Source organism: Anarhichas minor, unplaced genomic scaffold (assembly GCF_050575085.1).
Source record: "Anarhichas minor isolate MPS153535 unplaced genomic scaffold, ASM5057508v1 ptg000027l, whole genome shotgun sequence".
In the NCBI taxonomy this organism is placed as follows: domain Eukaryota; kingdom Metazoa; phylum Chordata; class Actinopteri; order Perciformes; family Anarhichadidae; genus Anarhichas; species Anarhichas minor.
This window is the reverse complement of record NW_027466473.1, coordinates 1,487,821-1,502,857: the sequence shown is the minus strand read 5'-3', so window position 1 is coordinate 1,502,857 and position 15,037 is coordinate 1,487,821. Positions and strand designations below refer to the sequence as shown.

Sequence of the window (15,037 nt, the reverse complement as noted above, 5' to 3'; positions counted from 1 at the left end):
TTAAAAAGGAAGTTTGCTACGTGGGACGTGTCATTTCAGAGGAGGGATATCGAATGAACCCGACAGAGGTAGAGCTGTTCAAGCTCTGAAAAAAAGAAAACCAAAAACAGTCAGAGAGGTGAGATCCCTGGTTAGCTTCTTGGGCTACTACAGGTCATTCATTGCTGATTTTTCCAGGATTGCCAAGCCTCTTTATGAGCTACTGTCGCACCCAAAGACTGAGAAGAAACAGATAAAGAAGGGTCGAGGCCGTCATTCTCCCCAGCTACCTCCATCTCAGCCAGTGGAGTGGACAGCACTACATCAGCAGGTGTTGGATAGACTGGTTGACACACTGTCAGATCCTCCAGTAATGGCATATCCTGATCTTGAGAAGCCATTGGTGCTACATGTTGATGCGTCTGAGGAAGGTCTTGGAGCCGTTTTGTATCAGCGTCAAGAAGGAGCATTGAGAGTGATAGGATACGGATCGCGAACATTCACTCCCACAGAGAAGAATTACAGACTCCATTCAGGGAAGCTGGAATTCTTAGCTCTCAAATGGGCTGTAACTGAACGATTCCGGGATTATCTCTTCCATGCCCCTCACTTCACTGTGTACAGCGATAATAACCCCCTGACGTATGTGATGAAGACAGCAAAACTAAATGCGGTGGGACATTGCTGGGTGTCAGAGTTAGCAGATTTCCGCTTCACTCTGAAATACAGACCAGGAATTGTCAACCGCGATGCAGACTTCTTATCCCGTCAACCAGCAGAAATGGACCAGATGATGAAAGAATGCACAGAGCAGTGTGAACCAGATGACATCGCAGCAGTTGGAGAAGGACTGCGAGCTCAGAACAAGGGTGACACTGATTGGATCTCAGCCATCACATGTAATGTAGATGTGCTACCTGAACTGACCACTACATGCGAAACTACTGTAAAACCAATACCAGTAGAAGAGATTCAGGCAAGTCAAAGAGAGGATGAAGTGATAAGCAGAGTCATCACTCTAAAACAACAGAACGAACACCTGAGATACCGAGATAAGATCAAAGAGTCAATGACAGTGAAACGCCTCCTGAGAGACTGGCCTCGTCTTCACTTGGACAAGGATGGAATCCTGCGACGAAAGACAAACTCCAGAATCCAGCTTGTGGTTCCTGAAAAGCTCAAGTCACTGATCTATCAGCAACTACATGAGGAAATGGGACATTTAGGAGCTGACCGGATGATATCTTTAGCCAGAGAGAGATTCTTTTGGCCAAAAATGAGAGAGGAAATTGAACATTATGTGACAAAAGTGTGCCGGTGCTTGAAACAGAAAAAACCAAACAGACAAACAAGAACATCTCTGCAGAGCATAACGACATCAGCACCTTTTGAAATGATTTCCATTGATTATCTACACCTGGAGAGAAGCAAAGGTGGTGTGGAATACATTCTGGTGATAATTGACCACTTTACAAAGTTTGCACAGGCTTATGCTACACCAAATAAGTCAGGCAAGACAGCTGCACGCAAGATCTTTGATGACTATATTTTGAGATTCGGCTTCCCAGCCAAAATTCACCACGACCAGGGAAGGGAATTTGAAAATGAGTTGTTTAAGAAACTGCAAAGCTACAATGGGATACGACATTCAAGGACAACTCCGTATCATCCTCAGTCCAACCCAGCTGAGCGATTTAACAGAACTTTGTTGAGTATGCTCCGGACATTGGAAGAGACACAAAAACCTAACTGGAGAGACCATTTGAACAAAGTGGTTCATGCATATAACTCCACTGTCCATGAATTAACAGGATTTTCCCCTTTTTTCCTGCTGTTTGGTAGAGAGCCTACTTTACCCATTGATCTGATGTTTCCCAGAGAACAAGCCAGTAAACAGTCGCATGCGGGATATGCTGAGAAATGGCGAGGGTCAATGCAGGAGGCCTATAACAGTACACAGGAAAACATGAGAAAAGCTAGTGAAAGAGGACAGAAACACTACAACCAGAGAGCATGGAGTTCTGTACTTGAACCTGGCGACCATGTACTGATCAGAAACCTGTCCGAGAGAGGAGGACCAGGAAAGATACGTGCTTACTGGGAAAACAAAGTACATGTGGTCAAAGACAGAAGAGGAGCAAACAGTCCTGTGTATATTGTGAAACCTCTGGATGGAGAAGGTAGAGAGAATCCTACACAGAAATCTTCTGTTACCTTGTCCTTACCTTGTTGATGAACAGAGCATCAAATACCAGAAAGAAAGAAATAAGGACCATAAGAAAGAGAAGAATAACAATCCAAAACCGAGAGTAAAGGCTCAGACTTACCATGGAGACTCTGAGAGTTCAAGCGAGGAAGAATATGCTTTGTGGGTGCCTGGACATAGTCAAAAGACTCACCTTAACCCTCAAGCTCCAGTCTTCAAGCCCACGACGAAACGACTTTCCAGAGTAGAAACTCAGGCTGAAAGACCCATTCAGAATGAAAGAAGTCAGCCACAGGATGAGGACACTACTCAGGACAGAGGTCAAATGGGGGAGACAATACTTCAGGAGCAGGAGATGAGGCAGAGTCAACACTCAGATTCTGAGGAAGAACCAGAACACCAAGTGTATGAAAAGGATGCAGTGTCTTCAGAGGACGACCATGAACCTGAGAGAGTCAGACGTTCTACAAGGACACGCCAACCAAGGTGTATCCTTACGTATAGTGAATTAGGGAAACCTAGTGTTACACAGTTGAGAAAGTAGAGAATTGAACATAGTGTTTGAGTTCATAGTCAGGAACACAGCTAACGTGAATTTGAGTATTTTTATTTGTTTGAATATTTGTTAAGTAATACGGTTGCAGTAATTCATTAGTCATTCAGAAATTCATTTCTTGAAACTGAAAGAAAAAGCACAAGTTTATTTGCAGAAAAAGTGGTGTTACAATGTAACAAGGCGACACAAAAGGTATTCTGTGAGTAATAGTACTACACCTTAAAGCATGTATAATGTTAATGTACGTTAAGTATGTTGGAATGGTAGATATTGCCATATGTGACTTAATGGACTTGGGAGGCCTACCAATGTACCGAAAGATTAAGACAATACAACCAGACAGGAAAATAAATAGTTGCCTATCTATCCTGTAGTCATGCTGTGGTAGTCATCAGATGTGTAGCTATTATGTATGATTATGTAACTGTATACTAGTCAGTACTCATTTCACGATGTTCAAATCTTGATGTTCAACTAATGGTGATACCACCCAAAGAAAAATGTGTTGCCAACATTTTATTATTTTTAGTGGGGGAGGGTGTAGCGCACTGAAATATGTCATTTCATATTTCTTGCTAATTTACTATCAGTGTGTCTATGTAAAATCATTTGCTTTAAATATGTGTTTAAGTTCATTCATATTTGTATTACTTCAGTAGGTAATGTTATTAACTACTGAACGGTATGCTTGCTAACTGTAAAGGGAAGAAAGTTGGTGTACTGACCCTTTAGAAGAAAGCGCTGTCGCTTTAAGGGAGTTTTGGAGAGAACGTGATGTATGCAGGCTGAAGGCAAAAATGTGCGTCTCCTCCACACACCACATCTCCCAAACACCTCGGCTGCCTCCCCCACTCCCCCCTCTGTCCCCCCTGGTGAGCTGCATGGACTCAGAGCCCTCAACATCAAAGGGCTCTTCCACCACTGACACTATGACCCCCCCTCTCTGTGACGACTGGCCAGGTGAGAAGACAGCTGGAGCGACTCCATCAAGGAAAGGCTGCGGGACCTGATGGCATCAGCCCCAGGGACTTGAAGACGTGCGCCATCCAGCTGTCTAATGTCCTTCAACACCTCTTTAACCTGAGCCTGAAGCAGGAGGAAGTCCCGGTGCTGTGGAAGACGTCGTGCCTGGTTCCTGTACCTAAGAAGACATCTGGCCTCAATGACTACCGACCAGTTGCCCTCACATCACATGTGATGAAGGTGCTGGAGAGGCTGGTCTTGGCCCACCTCTGTCCGCAGGTGAAATCATCACTGGACTCTCTGCAATTTGCATACCAGCCTCATGTGAGGGTGGACGACGCCATCATCTACCTGCTGCAACGAGCTCAGTCGCACCTGGATAGAACCGGTGGCTCTGTGAGAATCACTTTCTTTGATTTCTCCAGTGCATTCAACACCATCCAACCAGTGCTACTGAGTGAGAAGCTGCGGGTGGTGGGGGTTAACTCGTCCACCGTCTCCTGGATCACTGACTACCTCACAGGCAGACCACAGTTTGTCCGACTGGGCCGTGTGCTGTCTGATACGGTGGTCAGTGATACTGGAGCCCCACAGGGAACTGTTCTGTCTCCCTTCCTGTTCACCTTGTACACCACTGACTTCCAGTACAACTCGGGGTCATACCATCTGCAGAAGTTCTCTGATGACTCTGCAGTGGTCGGGTGTATAAGGGACGGACGGGAGGAGGAGTACAGGGCAGTAGTGGATGACTTTGTGGAGTGGGCCGGTAGAAATCACCTGCTTCTGAACGTGGCCAAGACCAGAGAGATGGTAGTCTACTTCAGGAGGAAGACGACGGCTCCGCAACCGCTGAGAGTTCTGGGAGAGGATGTGCACATGGTGGAGGAGTACAAGTTCCTGGGTGTCTCCATCGACAGCAGACTGAACTGGAAGGCCAATATCAACACTGTGTACAAGAAGGGGATGAGTCGACTCTTTATCTTGAGGAAACTTCGATCCTTCAATGTGTGCAGCAAGATGTTGGAGATGTTCTACCAGTCTGTTGTGGCCAGTGCACTGTACTTCTCCGTAGTCTGCTGGGGGAGCAGCATTGGAGCCGGAGACACCAACAGACTTAATAAACTGATTAAGAAGGCCGGCTCCATCATTGGCTGCAAACAAGACTATCTGGAAGAGGTGGTAGAGAGGAGGACACTGAAGAAACTATTATCCATATTGGATAACCCAGACCACCCTCTCCACCACCTACTGCAGGGGCAGCGGAGCACTTTCTCCAACAGACTCATCCAGCTCCGCTGTCACAAGGACCGATACAGGAGAACATTCCTGCCCACTGCTATTAGACTCTATAATAAATCACCTCTGGCCAGATCACACACAAGACTATAACACTGCTATACTGTTGTTGCTGCTGTTGGCGATCTTGTGCACTACTGTTTAGTTTATTTTTTCCTACTTAGTTCATTTAATACGATTCTATTTAGTGTATATACTGTGCATTTTTATTACTTTATTTTCTTAAATTGAATAGGCCCTGCTCTGTTATTTTATTGTATTTTATTATATTGTGTATATATTGTATATAAAGTAACAAACCATAGAAACTCACACAAGAGAATACTGCTGGAAGGTGATGAACACATGGGGTAGAACAAAGACAATCTGGCCCCGGGACAGGCGAGTACTGTATATACAGTATGTGTGGGGTTGGTCGAGGGAAAAACCAGGGGAAGGTGATTGAGCGCAGGTGTAGTGAATGAGAAATCAGGTGGGAGCCGGGAGGAGACCAGGGCGGAGCCACACACAGACAGAAACACAGGAGGCGGAGCCTAATCGTGACACAGAGTAAAAGATACTCTGTGATACTGATAGTTTCTAGCTTACCTCATTGGAGCACAAATAGAAACATAGTGTATAATTCATATGTTGTGATAGTTATGAATATTTTTGTTGTACATAAAATGTAGTCGATATTAATTGCAGAAAACATATAAAACACATTAATTGTTAAATGAGTGATTTGAAATGATGAATAGATAATAATGATTTTGTTACGATATAAATTATATAGTATTGTGTAATTTAAAGATGATTGCAGCCCTGCATTACTGAAGGATTCAGTGGCTTCAGCCCAGGTCAATACTGGACCCTGGAGAGGTGGAGCTCAGACAGTTCTTTCCTGCTGAGTTGTCTCTCAGTACCCATGGTGCTAGGTATCCTGTGGATTTAGCCGCGCCAAGTCAATGGCTGTGTTAAGGACGCCAAATTCAGTCACTTCTGAACAGTTTCATGGCATCATTCCAACTCATCCACCCCCAGATTTCCTCCTCTACCTTTCTTCTCCACTCATCGAAACAACCTCTCTCCTCCTCTTCCTCCTCCAGCTCAACGTCACACTCTCTGGGGAAGAAATAAATAAATATGAAATGTTGGAGGCGGGGGATTTGTTTGGTTCTCTGTTCACTAATGCTGCTGAATCGATGGGACAGTTACCACGGTAACAGCAGGCTGGAACCAAAAATATATTCTTTACAACATCTTTAAAACCTCCGCCTACATTCAGTTTACAGACTGGTGCATCTTCCCACATCCACCACTGTGAGCTCACCTCCCAAAGCAAGATGCATGTTGTAGTGTAAACCTTATAACTCCAAATGAGAAAGGAAGGAACACACAACAGTACATATAGAAGTGTAATGTCAGCATCATGTTGTAGGAGTGCATTCATTCTCTTTATTACTGAGGATGCTTCCTCTTCTTTTAAGGGGCCTGTTTATGTCCAAAAATTGTTGAAAGCATAGCAACATATGCACAGCTCAAAGTTAAGGTCCGTTCCACCACCTGCTGGTACAGAAAAGCTCTTTCTTATGACTTTGACCCTCACAACGTATTGTCTTAGTCGTAAAGCTTTGGTGCACAGTGTTGGTACACACCAGGTCAAATCTATCCACTCTGTTGCCTAAAGCTACCTCAGCTGTCCTTAGGTGTGAGCTAGCTGCAAAGCAAATGTGGCATCAAGACAAGCTGAGCCCGGTGCTGCAGCTGCTATATGACATTGAAATCATTTTACATCTAGATCTACAGTACTTACAGTGGTCTGTCAGGCTGTTCACTACGGCTCAATCACAGATTACAAAATGATCATGAATTTGAATTGAGCTGAACTTTTGTCAATAATTATGGATTATATTAGATAATCTTATTAGTGCAGCTATTCAACAACCCTGCACCCGTAAAAGCTCTAAAGCAGGGGTCCCCAACTGGTGGACCGCGGTCTGGACCCAGACGCAGTTGCATCCGGACCCAGTATCTCAAACCGATATATAATTTGGAAATCTACATTTTAGAAAGCGAGTTTATACTTTAACCGACACAGGTTATTCAGCCGTTACGGCACTTGTTCAGCAGTGCAGGAAACACACCGACCAATGCGTTGTGAATCACATCACGTGATGCAGCTCAGCCAATCAAATATGGGTAGTCTGACAAGTTTCCCGACTCGAGTGAGATTTACACACACCGTGACACACGGGGCTGAGACGACGATATAGAAAGAAGAGCAGGAGAATTGCGCTAATCAGAGAAGTTATCTCACATGACGTTCTCCAAAAAGAAATGTGTTCAGAGAGAACAGAATTTATAAGCAATAATGAACAGAATCTTATAGGTTAATTCTTCCCACAGGCAGTTAAAACCAGCATGTCTCATATGTTCAGAAACCGTAACTATTGATAAAAGCGGCAAATGAAGCGCACTACGAGGCAAAGCACAACTCTTTTGAACAAACATATCCTCTCACATCTGAAATGAAGACGCAGAAAATAAACCTAAGAACCCAAAATGATCAGAATCCTAACACATGAATTCACTGTTCAATGATGTTAACAGAGAGAATAGAGCTGAAACAAGTGTTAATAACCACAGATAAAGTCCATGCACACTGATTTCTCTTTTTAGATGAGAAAAATATAATATTGTGGCTGTATTATTGACATCACTTCACACCTGAATGAACTGAATTTAAAGCTGCAGGACAATTCAGTGAAATCAATTTTTCGAAAATGAATTACTTTATTTTAAGATGCACATTTTTTCAAAAGCTTTCTGTTATGTCAGTTATTCTTTAATTCAGTCCTTATTTTACTTGAAATGAGAAGAATATTTATTTATGTATTTCTACGAATTATTTATAATCCATCCAGTTAAATTTGAAAACTGAAAATAATAATTGTTAAAATATAATTGATGTGTACTTTATTTATTTTATGTGTAGTTGTTGACTACACAGAGACGTTGGTACTACTACTAGGCTTCTTGAATATATATATACATATATATATATATATATATATATACATATATATATATATATATATATATACATATATATATATATATATATATATACATATATATATATACACTGTATATACTGTATATATATATATATACTGTATATATACAGGACTGTCTCAGAAAATTAGAATATTGTGATAAAGTTCTTTATTTTCTGTAATGCAATTAAAAAAACAAAAATGTCATGCATTCTGGATTCATTACAAATCAACTGAAATATTGCAAGCCTTTTATTCTATTAATATTGCTGATTATGGCTTACAGCTTAAGAAAACTCAAATATCCTATCTCTAAATATTAGAATATTTCCTCAGACCAAGTTAAAAAAAAGATTGATAACAGCAAAACAAAATCAAACATTAGAAAATGTCCATTAATGCACTCAGTACTTGGTTGGGAATCCTTTTGCACGGATTACAGCATCAATGCGGCGTGGCATGGAGGCAATCAGCCTGTGGCATTGCTGAGGTGTTATGGATGCCCAGGATGCTTCAATAGCGGCCTTTAGCTCATTTGCATTGTTGGGTCTGGTGTCTTTCAGCTTCCTCTTCACAATACCCCACAAATTCTCTATGGGGTTGTATTGTATTGTTGTATTTCATTTGGAAGTCAAGGCGCCAGAGTCTGGAGAAAGGCTGGAGAGGAGCAAAATCCAAGTTGCTTGAAATCCAGTGTGAAGTTCCCACAGTCAGTGATGGTTTGGGGAGCCATGTCAGCTGCCGGATCGCCCGTTGTAACGGGTCCGGCATCCCATACTCCCGCAGCACCCCCCACAAGACCCCCCGAGGGACCCGGTCGAAAGCCTTCTCCAAGTCCACAAAGCACATGTAGACTGGTTGGGCAAACTCCCAGAGCCCCTCCAGTAGTCTTGCGAGGGTAAAGAGCTGGTCCACTGTTCCACGGCCGGGACGGAATCCGCACTGCTCCTCTTGAATCTGAGGTTCGACAAGCGGTCGGAGCCTCCTTTCCAGCACCCTGGCATAAGCCTTCCCCGGGAGGCTGAGTAGTGTGATACCCCGGTAATTCGAGCACACTCTCCGGTCCCCCTTTTTGAAGATGGGAACCACCACCCCGGTCTGCCATTCCATGGGCACTGATCCCAACCCCCATGCGACATTGAAGAGGCGTGTCAGCCAAGACAGCCCAACTATGTCCAGCGCTTTCAGCATCTCAGGGTGGATCTCATCCACCCCCGGCGCCTTGCCACCAAGGAGCTTTTTAACTACCTCAGCGACCTCTGCCAGGGATATGGGTGAGCCTCCCCCTAGGTCCTCAGGCGCTGCCTCCTCTGCAGAGGACATGTTGGTCGGGTTTAGGAGTTCCTCAAAGTGCTCTTTCCACCGCCCGACGATGTCCTCCGTCCGGGTTAGCAGTTCCCCCCCCCTGCTGAGAACAGCCTGGGGTAAGCCCTGCTTTCCCTTCCTGAGCCGTCGGATGGTTTGCCAGAACCTCCTTGAGGCCAACCGAAAGTCCTTCTCCATGGCCTCCCCGAACTCCTCCCATGCCCGAGTTTTAGCATTCGCGACCACCACAGCTGCAGCCCTTCTGGCCTGCCGGTACCTGTCAGCTGCTTCAGGAGACCCCTGGGCCAACCAGGCCTTGAAGGTCTCCTTCTTCAGCTTGACGGCTTCCCTCACCTCCGGTGTCCACCACCGGGTTCTCGGGTTGCCGCCATGACAGGCACCGATGACCTTCCGGCCACAGCTTCTAGCGGCCGCGTCCACAATAGAGGCTTTGAACATGGTCCACTCGGATTCCGTGTCCCCAACCTCCCTCGGGATGTGTGAGAAGTTCTTCTGGAGGTGGGAGTTAAAGACCTCCCAGACAGGGTCCTCCGCCAGATGTTCCCAGTTCACCCTCACTACACGTTTGGGTTTACCGGGTCTTTCCAACCGGTTCCCCTGCCATCTGATCCAACTCACCACCAGGTGGTGATCAGTTGACAGCTCTGCTCCTCTCTTCACCCGAGTGTCCAAGACATACGGCCACAAATCAAATGATACGATTACAAAGTCGATCATTGATCTCCGGCCTAAGGTGTTCTGGTACCAGGTACACTTATGAGCCACCTTATGTTCGAACATAGTGTTCGTTATGGCCAAACCGTGGCAAGCACAGAAGTCCAATAACGAAACACCATTCGGGTTCAGATCGGGCAAGCCGTTCCTCCCAATCACCCCCCGCCAGGTTTCTCCGTCATTGCCCGCGTGAGCGTTGAAGTCCCCCAGGAGAACTATGGAGTCGGTAGGCGGCGCCCTTTCCAGAACCCCTCCCACCGACTCCAAGAAGGCCGGATACTCCGAACTGCTGTTTGGTGCATAAGCACAAACCACAGTCAGAGCCTTGCTCCCCGCAACCCGTAGGCGCATGGAGGCGACCCTCTCGCTCTCCGGGGAGAACTCCAACACAGCGGCGCTCAGCCGGGGGCTCGTGAGTATCCCCACTCCCGCCCGGCGCCTCTCACCCTGGGCAACTCCGGAAAAGGACAAAGTCCAACCCCTCTCCAGGAGCTTGGTTCCAGAGCCAACGCTGTGTGTGGAGGTGAGTCCAACTATTTCTAGCTGGTATCGCTCCACCTCCTGCACCAGCTCCGGCTCTTTCCCCGCTAGCGAGGTGACGTTCCACGTCCCTAGAGCTAGTCTATGTCGCCGACGATCGGCATGCCCGGGCCTCCCGCCCGACCCACCGCCCGGTCTGCATAGCAACCGACCCCGATGCGTGTCCCTGCGGGTGGTGGGTCCACAGGGTGGCTGCTCCATGGTGTTTATTCGGGCTGAGCCCGACCGGGCCCCATGGGCAAAGGCCCGGCCACCAGACACTCGCCTACGAGCTCCCCTCCTGGGTCTGGCTCCGGGAGGGTTCCCCGGTTTCCCTGGTCCGGGCGAGGTGACTATAGCCCGTGGGCTGCTTATCATTAGGGTCGTTTTGAACCGCTCTTAGTCTGGGTTCTCCCCTGAAACCTGTTTGCCTTGGGAGACCCTACCAGGGGCTAATGCCCCGGACAACATAGCTCCCAGGATCACTGAGCCACACAAACTCCTCCACCACGATAAGGTGGCGATTCGCGGAGGAGTTATTATTATTATTGACATCTAGTCTTCCAAAAACAACATTTCCACTGCAGTCAAAAAACAGAAATGCTTGTATTGTGCGGCAGTAAAGCAGCAATCTAACATCACCATAAATTACATTATATAAACACCATAACACAAATAAAAAGACATTCAAAGTTTCATTCAAAAACCTCAGTCAAAGCTTTGTGTGTAAAAACTGATATTCGGTACAGCCCTATAAGCAGAATATTTATTTCTCTCATACAGCTGTGGCATAACATATATTTACAGCCCAGGTTATTTCTTCTCTGTTTTTGTCATTTTATGTTTTTTTCTAATTTATTTGGGAAGGTGGTCGTCAGTCAGAAGTGGGCCTTAAGTTACAAAAGGTGTAAAACCACAGCATTAGTGAATGTTATATGTCCATATCCTGATCATTGCTTTGTGGACGCGTTTTGTGCTCACTTATCCAGTTAAATCTCCACTTTTCACAACTTATTAAGACTCACAAGGTTTATTTTTTTTCCTCGGCTTTGTGATGTGATGCTCCTTTTAATTTTCTGCAAAGTGAGCGTATAACGTAATTGATCAGTCAGGTACCTGCTGAGGTAATCAGACAGATCCACACATCTGATCTTGTTATGGCGGTTAATTAAACCTGATGGTTTTCCTGTGTGATGTAGCGTCACTGATCATTTCCCATGAAGCTTATTAAGCCTTATATCATAATTTATAGAAACGTGTTTATAGAAAGTGGCGAGCCTCCATTACTGCTGATGATACAGAGTACACTGTCATGCAATTTACACAGCCGCTAATAATCACAGGATACCGACGAGTCATTAATAGTGGTTCTTAGTTAATGTGTGTTGGCTCAGTATCTCATAAAATTGAGTAACACTATCTATGACGCCCATGTCTATAATGCATCATAAACATACTTATGGTTGTAATCTGCTTATAGCACTGTCCAATTAGTTATAATCATTAGTATAGTTTAGTATTATAGTAATAATGTGATTATGAGTGACTCTATGTGAACATTGTTTGCTTACATTTTGTGTTGTTCTTGCATGTATTTAATGATAAATGATTTTTTTCACTCTAATTAAAGTAAACTATGACCATTTATAGCAATCACACTATAATTATAATGCATAATAACAATATTTATATATATATATATATTAGTGCTGGGCAACGATTACAATTTTTAATCGCGATTAATCGCATGATTTTTTTGCGAATAATCTCATTGTTATGCGCAAAATTCAATAATGAATTCAAAAGTAGCGTATTGCGCACCTTTATTTTAAAAGTACTGCTATATGAACAAAAGTGCAATAACATTTGGTTTGCAAACACTTAAAACCTCTTATTCTCGCCGCCCCCAAATTTGGGGGCTCACGGGCTCAGAACCCCTCAAACTCAAATGCGGAAAATAGCATGATTATTAGCCAGTAGCATGTACGTGGCTACTTTTTTTTTTGGATGAAACAGCAACGTATGGGCAACAACATCATATAAGTCACTTCTTACACACTCCAAACACAACTATAGGCTACTCACATAAGCATAAAAAATCGTGGCATAAAAGCACCAAATCCGGGCCAGAAATCGTACCGCAAATCAATGTTTGTACCCTCATGCTAACGGCTACCAAGTCATGCAATGCATTTAATAGCATTAGCACACGTGGCCGAACACGTAACTAACTTCTGTTTTCCGATCCGTATAAACACTAAACAGTTGTGAGTGATCAAACATACCTTCGTGCTGCACTCCGCCGAAAAAAATCGTAGGTATGCGCCCAAGTTTTATGAAAAATATGGATAATAACGTTGCAGAATTTCCGTTCCAAAGCTGTAGTCCTTGTTGCCAACTGCATACTGTTGACTTCCGACTTGTTTCCAGAATAAGAGCGGTCAAGCAGGCTTGGGCGAGTGGTCAGACTGCCTGCGACCGGAAATTTCCGCCGGGGTACACGCGTCACTTCTGGCAACTTGATTGCTTGAAACTTCTGCCGATCACCACCAAACTCGACAGAGGTCTTCCTCAGACTCTGACGCGTCGAAGGAGGGGTTATTTTTTGAAATCGACCGAGGATAGGCTGAGATCCAGCCACATACACACACATGAACTGAGAAAATCCTACAGATGACAGCCAAAACTGGCTCTGATGATGTTATGAATATGAATATGATTCCTATTATCTGTATTTGGATGTATTGAATCATATGAGTGATAAAGAAAGTGAAATATATAGTTATATAGTGTATAAAAGTACAATGTAAGAGCTGCAACAGCTGGTTCGAAAATGATGACCTCGGCTGACCGCTTTGTACTAAAACCTCTTATTCTTAACTTTATTCCACTTTATTCCACTTTAAGCTTTTTTTAATAACTACTGATCAGTTATGCTATGACTTGGGAAAGTTTTAGGGAGCTAGCTGCATTATTTCAATAACCTTTTATCAATGAAAGTGCATTTTTTCCAGGCGAAGCTGAATATTTTCAATTTCAGCTGTGTAATGTCTTATTTTACTATATTAACCAGCAACATATACACAATATTACCTATCTAAACTATGTCACAGGTGTTGTGATCTGATTATATCAACAAAAATTATTAAAATCGACCTTGTAGTTACAGAACTATGGTCAGTTTTGTAGGGCTATGCTTTTTCGCTCAGAGACCTCAAAATCGGCTCCGAGATTAAGAGGTAAACAAATAAGGTTATTTTTAACAGCAGTATTCCCTTTACACAGTAGCAGTTAAAATACAGTTATAATGATTCTGATAATAGATATTTAGCCGGTGTTCACAACTTTATCTTCATGTGTGTAACAGATGCAATTTGAAATATACACCTTGAAAACTGAAACCTATCTACGTCATATTTTTATGGTTGATCAATTCTCAGTAGCGATAACTAAATGATATGCTTATTATACATATTCCAAACAAAAACACTTTAAAAAACTCTGAAAAAATAATTGAAATGAATCATTTCCTTTTTGCTTTTTGGGGTATTTTGGTCAGACACATATGCAATGCTGATTACCGTAATATGTGTGGTATTTGTTATAAATGTACGTTGGTACATAGAGGGTGATAAGAAGCTGTACATGGAGGGACTTAGGACCCAGGGGAATGTAGGTGAAGGAAACAGGAAGAGACTGAAGAGACGCCACACAAACAGCTGTTCACCGCTCGCTGCCGGCTGGCCGGCCTGCCAGTTCTTCTGTTAAAAATGTAACAATAAATAAATAAAAAACTGCGTTAACGCGCGATAATATAATTGTCGGCGTTAATTAATTAATGCCTTAACTTGCCCAGCAGTAGTATATATATATAGTATATTAGTGCTGGGCAAGTTAAGGCTTTATTATCGCGTTAACGCATTAATTAATTAACGCCGACAATTATATTATCGCGCGTTAACGCAGTTTTTTAAATTTATTATTAAGCAGACATTTTTAACACAAGAATCAGGCAGCAAGCAGTGAACAGCTGTGTTCGTGTGGCGTCACTTCCTTCTTCCTTCTTCCCCTTGGGTCCGGAACCCCTCCTACACTCCGTCACTGTCCTTCACTCTTGTCTCACAAACACACACACACACACACACACATGTCTCGTTACAGATCAAACGTGACTGTTGTGAAGTGGAGCTTCTCATGAGGAACAAGACACGTCTTGTTTGAACGGAACACTTTACTGTCTGAACTGCAGTATTACAGTGTTACAGTGAACACAACGCGCTCTTGCACCCGACATGTGGTTTTCTATGTATCAACATTGTTAGCGTCAAGAACACGTACCATTCTACTTCCTGTCTCTTCAAAGTAAAAGCACTTCCGTTGTCATGCTCTTCACAATAAAAGTAAATCATGCAATCAAACAATTTACAACAGTGACAATAT

At 43.8% G+C, this 15,037-nt stretch overlaps 1 protein-coding gene across 1 annotated transcript in view; it reads left to right on the top strand.

Annotated features, from left to right (window-relative positions):
* Nucleotides 1–15,037, top strand: part of dlg2 (discs, large homolog 2 (Drosophila)) — a 284,548-nt gene that overhangs the window by 84,613 nt on the left and 184,898 nt on the right. The window contains exon 6 of the mRNA XM_076101603.1: nucleotides 2,035–2,069. Within this exon, the coding sequence (XP_075957718.1) occupies nucleotides 2,035–2,069 (35 nt within the window). The remainder of the gene's footprint in view (nucleotides 1–2,034; nucleotides 2,070–15,037) is intronic.